This window comes from Anopheles merus, chromosome 2R, assembly GCF_017562075.2.
Source record: "Anopheles merus strain MAF chromosome 2R, AmerM5.1, whole genome shotgun sequence".
Lineage (NCBI taxonomy): Eukaryota > Metazoa > Arthropoda > Insecta > Diptera > Culicidae > Anopheles > Anopheles merus.
In genome coordinates this window covers 18,609,929-18,628,948 of record NC_054082.1, presented here as the reverse complement: position 1 = coordinate 18,628,948, position 19,020 = coordinate 18,609,929, and the positions used below count along the sequence as shown (strand labels likewise).

The 19,020-nt window shown below is 46.2% G+C and overlaps 1 protein-coding gene across 1 annotated transcript; it reads right to left on the bottom strand.

Moving 5' to 3' along the window:
• Positions 1–62: 62 nt before the first annotated feature.
• LOC121589199 (transmembrane protein 235) lies at positions 63–18,577 on the bottom strand. The gene is made up of 6 exons (XM_041907919.1): positions 18,341–18,577; positions 12,408–12,537; positions 2,760–2,910; positions 2,466–2,664; positions 1,593–1,758; positions 63–1,511 (listed from the first exon to the last, which is right to left on the bottom strand). Exons 1-6 carry the CDS (start codon positions 18,464–18,466, stop codon positions 1,405–1,407), a joined length of 879 nt encoding a protein of 292 aa, XP_041763853.1. The 5' UTR covers positions 18,467–18,577; the 3' UTR covers positions 63–1,404.
• Between the last annotated feature and the right edge of the window lie 443 nt (positions 18,578–19,020).

Sequence of the window (19,020 nt, the reverse complement as noted above, 5' to 3'; positions counted from 1 at the left end):
AATGTGATATGGCAGATCCATGAAATAAAGACAACAAAAGCGCAACACGGTTGTTTTGTTTCGTTAAAAATAAAAAATTCTAAACTTTATTTTTCATTCTCGATTAGCCACCGCACTCGCACAGACTCTCGCTCCCTCCCGCTCTGCATCGTTATAAAGTACACTATAAGTTGGCTTGCATTCCCTTCACACCTTCAGTACTGTCTTCCATGGAATGCACTTTATTTCCCAACTGTCTGCTCTACCAGCTACTAAATTTACTCGGCCTGAAACTCCTATAATTCTCTCCGTTCTCTCTCTGTCTCTCTCCGAATCGCTGCTTTACTTAGTACAAACAGTAAATACTACTACTACTAAACATTATCTCTACGCATATCCGCATCATAATACAGAAAGAAACATACCCAACGCACGTGCGCACGGGGCAATTCGTTTCGTTCAAACTATAGTCTAACTGGATGAATAGAGCTTGCTCTAACAAGACGTTAAAAAAAGGGAACAAGAGTAGGGGAGGTTGATTTTCATCATTAGCTTACGATAGACGTTCACTGAAACGCGCATGGAAAGTTGGACTTGTGGATCGCATTTGAGGAAATCGTTAAGATTGCAATGTGAGTCGTTTGCAGATTGAAATGAACGTTAGGAGGATACTACTATACGGCATTAAAAAAAAAAAAAAAAACGACAACTGCAAAACCAGTCCAGAGATTATTACAATTCATTAGTACACATGGAGGAGCGGATGGCATACGGGTGGTGGTAAAGGTGCGGTCGAATCTTGTTATTGTTGGGTTACTTCGTTCGGAAAATCGAACCATCGCCAAATTATGTTCATTGCGTTCGGTGACGATACAGCTCGCCGGTTACGGAAGACATATAGAACAGTTTAGAATGGAACGGGCGGGGGGAGAATTATACCAGGAAAGAGGTGCCATATGCTTGGTGGGATTGGAGAGTATTGAGTAAAAATCCTTTTCACGACCACACGCTACCACGCTGTAACATTCGCGCACTGTTACGACAGTGCGTGAGAAACGAGAATGCCAGCGCAACTAGATTCGATTTCGCGTTTCGGGCTGCTGTGGCACAACCTTACACGCATTTGCGCAAACCGCCAGATTTGCGCCCAATATCCGCACGCAACTGCGCTCCGGTCTCAAAAGTGTATGCCGTTCGAAAAAGCTTTCAGAATGTGTCTTGTGTGCTGTTGTTCCGTTTCGAGCTCTCGCTCGATCTATCTATCTCTCTTAAAGTCTCCTGTTTTTTTAGCACTGCATTTTGTTTTGTTTTCTCTACTGTGGCACAGAGCGCAGCATTAATGTGCAGCACGGCCTCTGCACATCACGCCTGTTGCTCGCGCACCACTCGCGGTGTTTCGCGGTGTTTTGGGAAAAGGGGGTTTACTCAATAGTTGTACGGTCCGTACTGCGATCCGTGGTAGTATGGCTGCGGATAGAGCTGGGGCTGGGGGAAACCACCGTACGGGTAGGGGGGCTGCTTTTGGGGATACACTGAAACGGGAGACAGTAGGTTAGCGATGTGGGCGAGGGGCAGGTGGGACCGGTCGGCTAGTGTTAGGTTCGGCGCCTTACCGGGCATCAGGTACTGCAGGTTGAGCTGCTCTTCCTTTTCGCGCTCGCCCCGCAGGCAGACGGCCGCACCGGACAGCAGGATCGATGCCAGCAGGCTGCAGGCCACACCGGCCCAGGCCACAATGTACGACCAGTCGTACGACAGACGAGTGTTGTCTCGAAGGACCTGTGCCGGAAAACAGAAACAAGTGGCTAATTAGTGAGGATCACTGTAAGGATTGGAGTTGTATCAATTGGAGTTGTATGCTAATTGCTTATATTGAGAGTGTATCTAGGTCTTAAAGAAATTCTGATCATTAAGCTCCGATTAAAATTCTAAGTTCTCTAATGAAACTTGTCATAGTACGGTTGAAAGGGGCATATGTGATAGTTTAATTGTTTGTTAATAGATGGCGCTCAACGCTAGGACGATTTTGTACTAAAAATGCAGCACAAATATTCTTATTGGATTTCAATGTTATCGTTACTAGTGATGGGTAAAGTTGACAAAACCCGAAGTCGACTTCGACCCGACTCCATAAATTTCGGAGCCGGTTTGGGCAGGTAGCTCCGCCCAGTATTATCCGGATCCGTTTCGAATCGCCCTGAGTCGGAGTCATCCGGAGACGTCCGGAGTTGTCCGGAGTCGTCCGGAGTTGCCCGCAGTTGTCGCCTGCAGTCGCGTTCGTCCGGAGATGACCAGTGCAATATTTTTAAGGTTAGGCATTTCATATCCGACTCCAATTCCTGCTGATTCTGGTCGACTCAAACCGCTCTTCTTAGAAGTTTAAGAAGTACACACGCATAGCGCCAGAGGGATCAATCAGGTAAATCCTAACTCAATGCTTTAATTTCTTACTTCTAGACAATCATCTTTACACCAAGCACACTTACAGTATTCCACTGCTGGTAGTACTCTTCGCCGACGACCTTTTCCTTCTCGAAGAACTCAACCGTGTGCCACAGGCCCATCGCACCGGCGGCGAGCAGGCAGGCGGTGAGCATAAGGATGGCGGTCGCCGTAATTGCACCGGCCGAACGCTTCCAGCATCCGGACAGGCCAGTCCAGAAGGCACAGAAGATGACGACGAAGCTGTAACAACAAAACCAAAACCCGCAACCCCAATCGAAAATGGTTAAATCATGCAATCAAGCCTAAAAAGGGTGGGGGTATATATGTAGGCTTACCTCAGGATGAAGGCAGCAATGACGGAGCGTGCCAGATGCAGTCGGGTCATGATGTCATCGGTGAACGAGTCCGACTCCTTGTGCTCTTCGTTCGCGGGGAAGTAGTCGATGTTCGAGCAGTGGGTTTCGACCGGCGACAGGTAGATTTGCACTGCGGAAATGAAGTTGAGCAGGAAACAAAGGGGAGATGAGATGAGGAAAACGTTAAAAATAGTGTCAATTAACACGGTCAGAATGTGCACCAGGCAATATATGCGATTTGGGAGGAGGCGTTACCACAACACACGCGCTCCGCCGGGAAAGTGTGCCAGAGCACGATGATGTACACGCACACGGCACACGGCCTGCTGCGCATCTTTCCAAAAACCCACATATCCCAACCATGAATCGCATTTCATATCATGAGGCGTGCTGTGGTGCTTTGGCATCGGAAAATTTCTAATTCCCGCTCAAAAGCTCATTCCTCAACATCAGTGCGCGGCGCTTCTTCCCATTCCCCTGGTGGCTGATCGATTTAAAACGATGCGATCTCGGCCATACACATCAAGAGGTGTGAAATGAAAGAGCTGCACACATTTCCGAAGCACGAGACAAAGGGAAAACGCATCTCGGGCCCAATTTCCTCCCCAAAGAGGCACACGGAAGGTGTCTGTGTGTGTGTGTTTGTGTACGCCGGCAGATGGGCGTGTAGGCGAAGGGCGTAAAATTGAATTCAGGCCAGCACGCCAGCCCGTCGCGTTCCCAATAAACGCACACACCAGGTGGAAAGGGAATTTCCGAATTCTGAAAAAAGAACTGAATGCCTGGATTGGGGCCCGATCGGAGGGCTCGACTGATCTTAGCGCTTTTCACCGCGTTTTGTGAATACCGATGATTGAAAATGAAAGAAGCCAGACAGAAAGTTTCTCCTCTTCCCCCTTGCTAAACACAGGGGGAACAGATTTCACATCCCCTTTCCGGTACTGCACCGATAAATGCATCACCAAAACGGCCCGTCCCGCCCGTCCCGCCTCCAGCGCTGGGTGGAAAAATGCAATTTTGCGCACGCTGGTTGGCAAAAACGAGCACGAGCACGAAAATGATGCGGCCGAGATGCACTGGCGGCACTGAATGCAGCAGGCATCGAGTGGGGCACTACTATCTCCTTCATTACGCGTTCGTTGATCCCCGGAGCGCTTCGCCGGGTGCGCCACATATAGTCGAATCGAGGATCGCGCGCTTTGTGCACGGCCAGCAAGTGCGTGCGGGTGCAGATCGTTGGTTTTTCGTTTTTCTTTGGTTTCGGTTGCTTGTTTTTTGTTTTGCACAAAATGACGCGTCATCGGCGAGATTGAAATAGCTCCTTCGTGAAGCGTCGTGAGGCTGCGAGCGGAGGCCTATAAATCAAATGGTGCAATAAAATAAAGCCCGTACCTGTTTTGCTGTGCGAGTACACTTTCTATCCCGGGCCAACGGGGGCTGGTAATTTCGGTAAGATGAACACATATCATATGGCAGCAGCACCATTTAACCGTGCAGAAAGTGAGAGTGTATGGCGGCAGATAATTCATACACTTATTTCTGCACACCACACCGCGCAAACGATGGGCTCGCTGTTTGCCACTAGGCGGTAGGCGAGTTTCTATATCTCAAGCACACCAATACCCGCGACTGACCGACCGGTTAATGATGATGATGATGATTGAGGATTGATGCTTCATGCTCGGGGCATGGAATAATTAGTTTGGAAATTGGTCGGTCGGTTGGTTTATCTCTTCGTCCAATTGGCGGTATTAGAGGTGCGCATTATGGAAAGAACGCTCACACTATGGGTGAAATGTAACTTAATAAACATGCTTAATGTGTAGAAAATGGTAATTTCAAACAAAATACACCGTCAAGCGTCGTAACGATGTCGAAAGATGGGCGAAAGCAATTGGATCGATTAAATGTGCATACAAGTGGTGTACGAGTCAAATGAGTGGTGTTTTAAATAAAAGTTCATAATTGCATACCTTCAGGCGCTTTCGCCTAATAGTAGGGTGAAATCGTTAAATCAAGATTTAGTGTAGCGGAATTTGGGGCAAGTGTGCCATACGGGGCAAGAGTGCCACCAAGCATTTTTCCTTAAAAACTTTAGTTTAATGATAAATTGTGTATACAGTTTGTTGCTTTCCAATGACTAGGTATTCTGAGCCTAATTTCATATAGACCAATCGATATTTCCCATTGTTTTAAACTGATTTATGTTGAGTTTCAAAATTGAGCAGAATGCTATAATTTTTTTATCCAACCAAATAAGCTCTCAAAGATCATGCGAACAATCAACCGAGAAAATATAAATACCACCGTATAGCTGAGAATTTTTTGTGGGGTTAGTTGAAAACACTTTCTTTTTGTCACTGAAAAATTCAATTTTAAAAAAAGTTACAACTTTTGGGGCAAAAGAGCCTCTCTCTATTTGGGGCAAGTGTGCCACCATCTTTCCTAGGCGCGAGCTGTCAAAAATGTAAACATTGTTGTAGCGTGCTGCGGAATGGTGCGCTATTGTGAGCGGATTCCACGCCAGAAAAACAGAACAGTAACAAACCATATTGTGGTGCAGTTGGTGGTCAAAAAGGGTTCATTGGTGACTAAATACATGTAGGAATACATACACTAGTGGTACAAACGTAATAATTTCCAATTATCTAAAAAATACGGTTATTTTAACCAGGTGGCCGTCTTGCCCCATACGAGTGGCACTCTTGCCCCATAGCCCAAAAAACAACGTCTTTTTGGACCCTTTTTAAAACGCTTCAAAAACTGTTTTGTTTGCACTTTTTTCCAGCGAAACTCATTTATAAGTGAGGAAATAGATGTAAAATGGTTATGAGATTTAAATCGGCTTTTGAAAAACACGTTTTAGTGAGTTATGACTTGAAATGCTTAAGGTGGCACACTTGCCCCAAGTTCCGCTATTTAGTGCGATACAGAGTGTAACTTTGGTATCAAAGTAGGCAGCAAACAGTCGTTTGAAAATCTAGGCAAACAATTTCAGCATATCGTTGATCGTCGATTGCCAAATAGATGAGATATCAAGCAAAAAATATGCACAATGTCCAACAAACAAAAGACAAAGGAATAAGTGCAAACATTCACTATCGAGCAGAGATGGCAAAGATTTGTTCAATAAAACGGAGCCATAAAAATTCCTTCAACCGCAAAACACTATTCGTTCGCACACTTTGCTAACGATCGCGAGCCAAAAATCGGTACCGTGCCCGAAATAAAAAAAAACAGACACACACAACACGCACAAAATCGGTCAACCTAACGAACCGCAGTACTGCCACCGCTCATAAATATGCTGTCACCGTTATAACGTCGCCGACGACGACGGGGGGATAAAAAAGCAACGCAATTCACAACGGTACCGTCCTCGTCGATCGCATCACGATCGCAGTAAGCTGTAAGTAAGACCCCCTTTGCACACCTCAATCCACCCATGCTAACCTTCAAAACCAAGTCCCTCCCACCTCCCCGACCCCACCTTACACTAATACCGGTCAAAGAAGCGCCGATCCCAGTGCCGCTACCCTTAAAACTCACCGGCGTCCGCATGCGCTTACGCCCGGATCGTATCAAACGTCAATTCGTTAAACGCTAACCAAAGTTCGCGCTAGTTGCAGTATGCGCACCAAAATTACGCAAACCACGCACGTGTGTGTTTTTGTGTGTGAATGTGCTTCTTTTTCTTTCTTTCCCATCCTTCCCCCTCATTACTGCCCCTTGACGCATCAACAATGAAGTGCCACACTTGGCAAACCGGTGTGTGCACCAACGGACGATGGCGTAAATCATGACCAACGTGCGCATGTGGCCATCTTTATATTTCCATCATTCCAAAAAAAAAAAAAAACGCCGAAAAAACACTCCAAATGGCAACATCAAATTCGCAACATCAGAAAGCAAAATGTGCTGCAAAATGGCAAAAGAAAAAGGAGGACACAAAGTGCCAAACACAACGGCAAGGACAAACCGAGCAATCGAATTATTGATAAGTTTTCCGCGAAACGATCGATGGAGTGTGCGCGATAGTGTGCATCATCCTCGTCCGCGATTCGTGCGAAGGTCACCGGATAACACACACACACACACACACACACACACACGGAGACATTGCAGTGAATTGTGGCGGCGATCGATTTAAAAACAACAAGCGATTACCTCATTGTTTCGTTTGCGTTGTTGTTGTTTTTAAAATATCTTTTAATCGTCGATGAGGTCACCGCGTACAAAAATGCCGGTCGGATCGTTTTGAGCGGCGAATTAAATCAACAATTATTTAGATGGACTGCAATCATTAAACAGAGCCGCCAAAGGTGACAGTTGAATGATGACCAGAAGATGAAGCAAAAAGACGACAGCAGCACAACCGCACAATCTGTTAGTGGACAGTTATTTAGTGAACCTACAAAGCAGCCGTACCGTGCTTAATAGGTGCCATTTTGTAGGCTCGGAGTGTCGGGCTCGGATCTTCGACAATGCTTAATTAACCGAAGAGCTAATTAGTGGATAGGGGTTTTGTGCAACAAAGAAGGAGCTGTCTGACTATGAATGTACCGTAAGTGATGCACACTTCCATTCAACCACACACATGCAGTTTCCGCTCCATCAAACGAGAGTAAAAGGTGTAAAACAGATGCCCAAACAGTTAACAGTTTGAACAAAATTGCGGCGCGAGCGTAGAAATGGGGATGAGGGGGAGGGGAGGAACAAAAGAGCACTCCAAATACAGTCAATTTGCAAAATAAACAGCCCATGGATGGATGGGTGAGATTGATGCAGTTACGTTATCTAATGGTTAGAAAGGAATTTCTTTTTTCCACTTTTGTTTCTCGCCCAGCGCGGATACCAACGCCAGGTGCAGTATTATGGTTCGAAACGGTACGCTGTTTGCCTTTTTTTTAGGCCACACAGCTAATACGCAGCTAATAATGGTTCCCGTTCTGGATGGTGCAAGGTTCTCCCCCTTTTTGGGATGCTACTGCTGCAGCTTAAGCTATATACCGTCGATGATGCCCATTCTCCCAAACGTTCACTGTGATGATGATTGTTTTCAATGAAATTTCATTCAACAAAATCCTCACCTCCATCAGCTTTGGGGGGAAGGGGGGGGGGGGGTTTGCCAGCGTTAAACTGGGAAGAAACACTTTCAGCACACTTTTGTTTGACCCAAATTGCGTGCCCGGTGGTGGAGCCTCCCTCCCTGCCTCCCCCAAACAAAATGGTTCCACCTCGCAACCGAATGAGGTGCTGTCGAGGTAGCAAGATTTGACATACAATGTGCCACGATTGAAGCGGGAAGCTACGATGACGTTGACTGGTTGGTCACTCAAAAAAACGATCAAACTGTAATCATACAGACCGACCGTGGCCAGTGTCGCTTGTTTGCTGTTGCTGTTGGTTTTTCATCTGATGAAAATTGTCGTGAAAGTAGTCGGTATGCTTTTGCGTTGGGCAATTGGTTTTGATTTCTATTCGATTTGGAGCAGAACTGTCACACGAAGTGAAGAGGAAATTGGATGCAATTATTTGAAGGGAATTTGGTATTCTAAATGGTTGGTTAGACAATGTTTGTTGTACTGAAAGACCTTAGGATCTCGGCATAATGGACCTTAGGATCTCAAACGATCGATGATCGCCACAGTCAGTATGCTACAGAAAGCGAATCAGCAAAAGGAATAAGCCGGGGTTAGCTCGAATCTTGTTTAAATTAAAGTTACACGTACTTTACGGTCGTCCTAATCATTACGAGTAATCTAGATAACGATCGTTCAAGTTTGTTCAACTTTCCTGCAATAGAGGAAAAACAACACGAAAAGCCACCAATTTGTTGTGCTATTTGTGGTGTTTACCACCATTCCCTTGCTTCCCAAACAAAAAATAGCTTGAGCGAAACGAATTTAATTCTACCAAACAAGTGTGGCTGAAAACGCGAACACTAATCGTACAATGCACTCTCCCTAAAAAAAAACCAAAAAGCAGCACACAGAAAATAATTTCCTTTCTTTCTTTTAACACACATTTCGTCCCCGCCTACACGCGCGCGGGGAACATTCTTTAATGACAATTCGCCAAAAAAGAAATAAGAACAAGCCACACTTTCCACTCAGAATTAAGTAACACCGAACAAGAAACAATCGATCGTACAGGGATCGCGGGTACAGAAGCAAGCAGGCGGCTCCAAAACAGAACAGGGTTAAAATTCAATTAAAGCTCTCCACTTTTACCTAAAACCCATTTCCTCTGCAGGTCCGGCAAATTCTAACCAACCCTCAGGAAGTTCTAAACTAACGCTCTGAATGAAAAAAAAAACCCATTCCTCCCCCAAAACGCGTAATAGAACCGCACGCCGCGGTGAAGAAACTCATTAGCTGCGCACAAAAGCGAGCCAGCACGGGGCGAGTGCCGGACAGCCAAAACGGGGAAAGTGGTAATACCAGCTCGCAGTTCGCTTGCTACAGCAGCGTTTTTCTGCTTTTCTTTTATCACCGTGCTGATGCTGCTGCTGATGATCGTGCTGCAGCCCGCACAGCGATCGCCTCTTGTCTTTTGCGCAGTTCGGAAAGTTCACCAAGCGGCACAAGTGGCGCAAAGCTGTTTGCCGCCGCGGCGACTCCGTGCGCTGGACAGTTTACGTAACGTAACGAGCGCGCGATTTCGAGGATGGTCAGACAACCGCTGCTGGTAGCGCTGGTAAAAACACAACGGGCAATAATTTTTCCTTGCATCAGTTAACGCCGCCAAGCAGAAATCAATCTTTCCCTCGTGACTAGAGAGACGCGAGGAGCGAGGCAATGTATTTAAGGCAAAATTGTTCCTTCCAGCTCTCTCTCCCTTTGCACTGAACTATAGTTCCTACTGTGCTGCTTGCTACAGGGTGCGCTGCAAGTATGACCTAACGTGATCCCTTTCCCCCCGTTTTTTCTGTATTTAGTCTGCCAGAAAGTGTACTCATGCACGAAAAATGAAAAGAAAGCACAGCTTCGTCACTGTGTGGATGCTGTGGATTCCGTCCTGCCACTGAAGGGTGCCACGTAAGAGCAGCAACACACAAGCAACACATATTTTCACCCCGGCGATCGATAACCGGTTGGCGGCAACATAACGCCGCCAAGTTTTAGAAATCGCCAGCGCTCAACGCGGCCGCGCAGAAAAAAAAAGTCGGAAAGAATTCAAAAATGCGCCAATCGGGGATAATTACACACCCCGGTTGCCGCCAACAGGATAGTGCAAAACCGGCGCGGAGAAGAGTTAATGGTTTTTCACCGGACTTCCTTTGTGCCTTTGTATGGTGTGTGTGTACATGTGTGTTTTTAAGTTCACTACGTAAGTGAGCGGCAACAACACGACAACCACCGTGATCGCCCTTTTTCACCCAAACACTTGCTGTGACGCCAGATCAGGCGGCAAAGGGTGGTGCAGGTTGGAGTTGAAACCCTGAAAAAGGATCCCCAAACATGCCAGAAGACACTCCAGAGACGGACGAATGGGACAGATCATTTCTCTCGGCCAAACCCAATTCACTTTAAGGAAAAGCAACAAACTTCCAAAAAACCATAAAGCTCAAACTGCTGTCAGTGTTGACGGTGGCACCCTTTTGCGGTGTGAAATGCGGTGCTGGTGTGGGATGAGAATATCAACAAAAAATGCACCTTGACCAGTCGTTATGTCTATCTGTCTGTGATTAATTCCAAATTTTGAACAAAAATTTACACATTTTCCCATGGGAAACAATCACCTAAAGAGTGTGTGGTTGTTTGAGAGTGCGTGCTTTCGTTAAGGTTACCTTTTCCCTTGTGATGACAGAAGTGGCTACGGAGACGTACGGACAAGCAAACAACCGGCCCGTTTTCCGGTATAGTTTTATGTCCATTTCTACTTCCCTTTGGAGCATTTGAGAAGTTTAAAACGGCCGCCGAATCTTGCCTTGGAAAGGCATTCATTCAATTAAGCGGGCTATTAGCATCTTTCTCTTCCGCAGTCCGCAGCGTTAAATGCTTTTTAAAGCACTAAAATGCAATATTAAAAGGTTATAATTGCTTGCGAGACGAACAGTGCCATGCTTCAACAGTGGTGGTCTACTGCATCTTTAATTCTTGAGCGTGAAGGAAAAAAAATGGTGAAAACTATAACGAGGAAATTGTTTACCATTTACCTTTTTTCTTTGACAATTCACACACACACACACAATCACATTCACAATTGCTAATCGTTAGAGGTCGTAAAGTTTCGAACAAGTAGGTTCACAGCAACATTTACGCCACCAAAAGGCCACCGTCAAATTATGCCCGTCCAAGGACGACGGAAGTGTTCGACGATCGTAAAAGTTCCGTGAGAAAAGTGGCAAATTTTTCAGCTTCTTTTGTTAATTTTTTTTTTATCTTCGGTTTATTAAGATTGGATCGGGATTGCCCATGAAAAGTGTAATCTAATCACGTGGTTGTCATGATTTTGCTCTACGATCTTAATGAATTCATACGAACCAATACAAATCATTCATTCTAAACTCCCATTCGCTCCTATAAAACTACAGGAAAAGCAGAAATAACAAAACATCCTGATCCTAGGCCGGCGGTGTGATCGACGGTGAGCCGTCCGATCCGGAGCGTAGCAATAAAAGCCCTCAATAAAAGCTCTACCTATACACCTCTACCTACACCCCGGTCTTCTCGCTACTCGTTTCCGTCCGTTTTCCATTGAAACAATTAATTCAAACAATTTTCAGGAAACGTTTTCAGCGCGCAAACCATTTCAGCAGCATCATCGCTAAATGCCAGTAGCGTCTGTTTTACGTCTTTACGTCCAGAAGGGGCGGCCGGACGATGGACGATGAAATTGGTGCCAGAAAGCCATAGCGAGCGAATACATTATCCACGATTCACTTCGCGTTTGATGATGACGAGGAAGAAGAGGCGCAACAAAAACTGTTGGCGCAACAAAAAAAGCCTTACAAACGCGCTGAGCTGAGCTGTGAGAACAATTCTTCAAAGCAACAGAGTCAACGGCAAAGGCAACACCACCGTACAGCATCCGTAGCATTACGGCTTGAAACGATGTGCCGGTGTGTTGGAAAAACCGTACACCGGGTGCACCACCAGTCAATGCGACTTCCATCGCAGTAGGCAATGAAAACACGTCACAAAAGCTCTTGCCCGTGTGTGAGCGTTTCTAAGCGCAGCATACAAAAGACATCAAGGCCAACGACGGCGACGACGACGGCGGGGCATCAAGCGACGAACCTCCTTCTCTTCCAAGTCAAGTCTCAAATTACTGCTTGCGCGTGAATGTGTTTTTTTTTCGTAAAGTTTTCTTGCTCCGTCTTGTTTCACTTCTTCTCCTCCACGCCAGTTGAATAGAAAATTGAACGCATTAATCGATAGCTACCTGCACCGATTATTTGCTGCTGCTGCTGCTGCTCCTTCCGGTTGTACACACAACAACCGAAACCCCCATTTGAAGGAAGAGAGGAGTGAAAAAACCCAAAAAAAACGTGCTTTTGGTGTGTTTTCAAAATACCTTCCTAAAAATACGTGACTTTCAGCCTGTAGCATCGCATTACAGCAGCTTCCCGAGCAGGATGGGATTTTTTTTAATTCTTCTGTTCGTTTGCACTCGACTTACCGGACGACGCTGGAGGACGTTCCTTCGGGTAGCAGTACCGGAACAGGCCGCGCGTCCGCGTGTAGTAGATGAGTCGATTGTTGAAGCTGTCCGTCAGTGCAGCTGCATCGGGATGTTTCGCAATAAAGTTCTGCAGAAGAAGAAAAACGAAAAAAAACGGAATGAAAACACAATTAAACAACCACTCTCACTTTACACGCACACAACTCACAACTCGATTGATTTGCAAAAAGACCAAAGCGAGCAGCTCTGCCGGACGATAAGAAACGAAATGGAAAGTTTTCCGATTGATGGGTGATTTATTTCTCCAATTTCTACGTATGGGATTTCCCCTTTTTTGTGTTCGTTGATATTTTTATACGTGCCACCGTGTTGCTGGTATAAAGCTCGGTGTGGCATAAAACCGAACGTTGAAATGGCTGAAAGGAAACCTCTCTCTCGCTCTCTCTATCTCTGCACTGGTTTTCCCTTTTCCTTATTGTGCCCTCTGTTTGGCCAGAGTGTTTATGTCCTTTCCCGCGCATCCCAAAGTTTATGTTGCCCAGTTGGTTTTGCAATTTACTGCAAAACTCGATCCCATATTGAAGGGGAAAAGTAAAGAGTGAATATAAACAGAAAACAAACAAAAAATAGACACTCATACCACACTCTCGATATGGCACGATCGGCCCTCTTGCCGCGGTTGTGAAAGTGGTCCCTCGGATCGGATCACGCACCACAACAACGGACCGGACGGACGGATCCCCGACACACATGGGCGGCAATCGTTTCATCCGGCCGAAACGATTACCACCACCACCACCACCACCACCGGGCTGGACCGGTTTTTCCGCTCAAAGCCATCAATCAGCTTCGAAACCGAACCGGGCAATGATGGTTGGATGAACCCGGTCCGATCGGCTCAGTTTCAAGTGCAATACCCATTTCTTAAACCCTGCAAACGGGGCTGCTAGTAGTGATGGGTAATGGCTAACACAAAAAAAACCAAAATACATCAACACTAGAGGAGTTAGACCTCGCACACAGACAACCAACACGCAGGAAAAAAATAAACCCCTTTCAATCGCCCGTTGGGGAAGGAAGCAACAACCATCTCTTACTCAGCCGCCAATATACATACATATATACATATAGATCAGACGGTCGATGCACATGCACCAAAAGGTTACTGAACTGAGGAGAGCTTTGGCGGCGGCATCTCGCGTGCCGTTCCCACTTTGCTCCGGCGCTTCTTTTGTCTGGTGCGCTTCATTACCTTGCCACCCTGCGCGAAGGAATCACTTGACTGGAGAAAACAGACACAAACGGTCGACGATTGCTTGGATCGATGGTGTTGTTCGTGTGTGTGTGTGTGTGTGTGTGTGTGTGTGTACGGACACATACCACCGTTTTATCCCGATCCTTCCACTCCTTCTTCTCCTCCCGTTCCTTCTCCACCATACCACCTTGCAACGGTCAACCGTGATAACTGTGCTACAGTTTCCATTGGTTACGCATGCCCAGATCGCTTCGAGGTTGCAGTAGCCGTGCAGGCGATAATTACCACCCAGCAGCTCACACCGTTTGTATGTGTGTGTGTTTGTGTTTTTAATTACCCCCTCGCCTAGAGTACACTCATCTAGTGTGTGTGTTTTTGTTTTATTTTTTATTAGTAGAATCTTCCCGGATCATTCCTATCGCAAGGCAAGGCTTATCAAACACGTGTTCGGCAGTACCGTTCGGAAGAATGGGTGGAGAAAGAAAATGGTGGAAAGAAAATAGGTGCGTCTATTAAATGGGGTCTGTGCGTTTAGGGTGCGGTATACACACACGGAAAGAATCAGTTTCTACAAGGTACTACCTAAGCTGTACTTGGCATTCACTGCTCCAAGGGTGCGACGCAAAACCGGTAAAGGAATACATTCAAAGGTTGTCATAAAAAACGACAATTACTAGAAAAAAAAACAGAAAACTGTTTGAATACTAAACTATTTTCACGCAACCCTTCAACACCTAAAAGATACAAGTTGTATGCATCGATAAGCTTTAGTACACAGCCGCATAGGGGAAGAAGGCATTTTAAAGGCAACGTTTACAGCTTGTCTAATAAGCAATAAAATCTCTCTAATCTGTACAATCTGCATATCTGTTATAATCAATATTTAAAATCCATGATCTTAATATATTTTTGTAATATGTAGTCTTCTACTTTAAAATTAGTCCCGTGTAAGTAGTATCAAGGATTGACTGGTAATGCATGGTAATGAATTAAGTCTCGAAAGCCTGTACAGGCCGGCATGGCTGTGTAAGACGTTACCCCAAATAGGAGAAGAAGAACAAGAAGCAGTAGTATATAAAATTTAGAAAAAAATTATCAAATATTTTTTGTATATTTTTTGAAGATAAATAATTAATTGCAGAAATGGTTTATACATGTGTTTCTTTTTGCCAATAATTAAAACTTCTTCAGGAGAAAAAGAATACATAGGAACATGAAGTTTGCTTTGTTGTTTTGTTTTTTTTTATGGCTGCATTGGATGCTCCTGGTGTCCTTTTCGAACAAAACACCTCCAAAAAATGCCTTCAATCACACTGCACACAAACAAATCAGCAACGTTCAAAACTCACGCAAGCAGTGGTAGCAATAAGCACAATACTGTTGTGAGTTTAGCACCACATGCCGCAGCCAAAAGGTGTTAAAAAAAACCGTGTCCACGTTGTCTCATTCATTCACAGCAGTAGCACACAGTTTGCACAAACTTGAAGACAGCTACCAGCTCAAGAATGAGTACGCGTACGCTCTTGCGGCCAGCCCTGTGTTATGCAAAGAGCATAAACAGCCGAAACGTACGAGTACGCGTGTGCTTGACTACTTCGCGAGTGCCAGTACAGTTTGATTGTATTCAAATGTGTGCTGTGCTTAAAGGGATGTGTTTTTTCTGCTTCTTTCTGCTTCATTTCTGGCCCTAAGCGCCACAAGAACCTTCCACACAAAACCGTTCTAGCGTTTGTCGTGTCTTGACGTGTCAATGCATTCCAATTTTTGTTTCCAAAAGCCCACACAGCCAGGGGCGCGCGGCTCGTGTGTGTGTGTGTGTGTGTGTGTGTGTGTGTGTGTGTGTGTGTGTGTGTGTGTGTGTGTGTGTGTGTGTGTGTGTGTGTGTGTGTGTGTAGGTGAGGTAATCGCTCCAGAAATGGAATGGGAAACAAGCCGTAGGAACAACGGCAACAACAACAAAAAAGCGCCAATGATCGAATGCAGAACAACAGCACACATGAAACCACCATTCGGAGCAGTTGCCAGGCAGGCCGTGCAATCTATGTTGAACGAAATTGACTGAAAGAATGCGACCTCAGATATGTGTTTGGCAAGATGTGTGTGTCTGTGTGTGTGTGTGCCTGCTGGCAAAGTCTGGCTGGTGGTAGCTGCTTTGCGTCGTGTGATGTTTGCCAGTGCGATTAGCAAACGCCAAGCACATGTGTACGAGTGTAGTTGTAGTACCTTCACCACGAGGGACGCACGCTTGGGTTCGAGAGCAGTTCGATTTTGACATTCCAAAGCTTGGTAGCTTGGTGATCGATACAACAGGGTACAAATTTTAACGTTTTAGGCCTACTGTCTGACGCTAAGCACGATCGTCTGCTGAGCATCGCTACACGATCGCCCCACACGTGAGCAACAGCGTTATGCGTTACGAGCTAATGCGTTACCACATGCAGCCCACAAAACCCCTGCAGCCTTTCGGAGCAGGCAGCGCTTCATGCCTGCCGTTTTAAGCAGCCATTCCAGCAGCCAACCTCCGTTAGATGGAGTGAACATCGAGCCAAATGGAAAGAAAGAACCAAAAGAATGGGCAGCAGCAGCAGAAGGGCCCACGAAGCGGGAGAAAAGGCAAACGCACAAAGAAACGCGATTCGGGCGCGAGCTAACCCCGCGCCATCCCGTGGCAGCGTGGGGAGTGAAATTGGTGAAAGAGAGTAGCGACACGCAGCGCCAACAAACGGGTCGCTGTGAAGGGGATCGGTAAAAGGGAACCGGGGATCAATGGGAAAGGTGGAAAAACAACTTGTGGACTACATTTTTGTTGCTGTTATGCTTGTGTTTGTAGGTGTGTTTATGTGTGTGTGCTGGTTCTGCGCCATGCTCGATGGTGTACGGGCGAAAGGCAAACTTCAGGATTAGATCTGGGCTGGGGCCGTGTGCAAAACTTGCACACGGCGCTCACACAAAACACACCTCTCTATTCCAACAGGCACAAGACAAGGCCCGATGGTATGTCTGGTTGGTCAGTGTGATGTAAAAAAAGGCAACAGGCGACCGGTTATGGCCAAGAACATAATACACACACACACACACGCATGCGCACGAGCCTGTTCCAGATGTTGCTAAGAATGCAGAGCTGGCGCAGGTTCACTGCGGTTGGTTCTTTGGACGAACGTAGGCCGATCGCAAAACCCGACGGAAAGAGAGCCGGTTTTGTGGTCGCACCGTGGTCGAAGTACGTGGCACATTGGCACCTCGGTGGCATGTGGGGTGGTTTCTAGATGCGTGTAAGATTTTAAACACCACCACGGAGCACACATTTCGGTACGATCGGGGTTAGAAAGTGGAATGAACGAAAAAACACGGTTCGCATGCCACGAATCAATATCGAAGGAAAGTTTGGGAACCGGGTGACGACGCACACGAGCCTACGACGACACATTCCATCGCACCACCATAGTCCCCCTCCCCCGTGTGTGTGTGTTCATTTGTATGCAAATTGAACCCAGCCCGCCTGGGTTGTTTTGAGCGAGCTGGACATATTCTGGATGGACGTGAGACAGGCCCACTGCATCTCACCGAACATTTATTGCTTTTATTTAAAAATGTTTTGATCTTATTGTTTCCCCAGCCGAGTATACAGTTAGTGGACAGCCACGATCATCCAAGCACAAGGTGGTGGTGCTGGTTTGCACGAGTAGCCCAACACAAATACCGGTAGCGCAGTCGTTTTCCGTTTCGGGGAAGTTGGTGGAAAACAATTCGTCCCAAATAAGGTGTTTATTTTTTGTATTTTTTTTTTTTGCGTGCTGTTATACTTTTTCACGCGCACTATTTAGCGCGTATTGTGTTTAATGTTGTGGTCCAACATTTTTGCTAACGTCAAGGCCAAAAGCACAACCCTGTCGCTGCTCCGGCTGCTGCTGCTTGATCGTGAAAAGTGGATCGCTTATTTAATGTTTTTTTTCTTCTTTTCGCACAATTATGTTCCACAGTTCTCATGACCTGTGGGTGGAGGAGGAGAGGTTTTTTTTTTGCTTTTATTAAAGTAGTATTGTATAACTGAGAGCTCGCGACATGATTGACCGCCGTTCCGGCACTTGTCCAAGAGCCAAGGCCCAAACCAACGGGGGGCGCTAAAGACGTGATTTGTGCGGCTTCATTGTACGCTTGATGAGATCGAGTGATCATTTTGATGGAATGTACTGGCCAAAGTAGAACATTTACATTTAAATGCAGAAACTGTACTTCTTCTTTGACTTCTCAAAATCGTAAAAAATCCCCTTTTAAATCCCTCACAAAAAGGGCCAAACGCTGATGCCTCCCATTCCCTCCACACGTCATAACCACGCCATGTATGTGGTGTTTCGTGCGGGAATAGAAAGTTTTCGCGCATGTGCGCACTTTCCCAGCCCGCCCGAGCATCGAAGGGTTTGTCGCTTTATGTCGCGTTGATGTCTTTCTTTCCCACTGCCCGGGGGCCGGGGGAGCGCGAAAAAAAAGCCCCAGCGTTGTATTGTTTGCGCTAAAGCAACGCTGTCGTCCTCAGTGTGTTTTGCCATTTTCAGCGCAGCAGATTTTGTTGATAATGATGACGAAGATGACGGCGATGATGCTGATGCTGATGACAGCACGACTGTGCTGCATGCTTGCAAAAATAAATGCTGCAAGGAAAGCGCGTTACTCGTACCTGTATGTTGGTTCGCTTCACTTCATAGCTCTGCCAGTTGTCGGTGGAGAAGGCGATTGCCAACAGGGCAACGGCGATGATGGCGGATATCGTCGCGAGCGACAGCGTTACCGCACTGCAGGGCATCTTGCTGGGACGGAGTTTGGCTCTCTTCACTTGTTCTCTCTCTCTCTCCTTTTTGAAGATCGAGAAGATGATGGTGATGATGATGCTGTTGCTGCTTCTTGGCTGGCTGGCTCGGGAATCGTTAGAAACACACACAAACACTGACACAGCTAATCACACACACACGCACACACCACGCACACTCTTACACTGCTGTAACACAGAAAAAGGCACACGAGGCACACGGCAGCAACCAACAGCCACCGTACACAGCGGGATGCGCAAATAAATGCCAGAAGAAAAGAAAAGATTACAAAAATGGCTCACAGATTTCCTCCGTTAGATGTCGCTTTGCTGCCTGAATGCACACAAACACACACACACATACACACAGGGATGTTTTACGATGGTGCGAAGATCGCACAGAGGAAACTGGAAGGAATTACAGATATTTGCTGGGCAAGACAAGCGACTGATGCTGAATTATCCTAAAACGAGGGACACACTTTCCTGTTGCACTCAATGGTTTCTAAATAGCAAACACCACCACAGACACAGATACACACAGCTATACA

What these genes read in the sequence shown, in the direction of transcription:
- LOC121589199 (XM_041907919.1), bottom strand. Translation starts at nt 18,466, where the DNA reads ATGCCCTGCAGTGCGGTAACGCTGTCGCTCGCGACGATATCCGCCATC. An exon ending in ACGTCCTCCAGCGTCGTCCG is followed by an intron (nt 2,911 to 12,407) that starts GTAAGTCGAGTG and finishes TCATTTCCGCAG; the next exon opens with TGCAAATCTACCTGTCGCCG. An exon ending in CCTGCAGTACCTGATGCCCG is followed by an intron (nt 1,512 to 1,592) that starts GTAAGGCGCCGA and finishes CTCCCGTTTCAG; the next exon opens with TGTATCCCCAAAAGCAGCCC.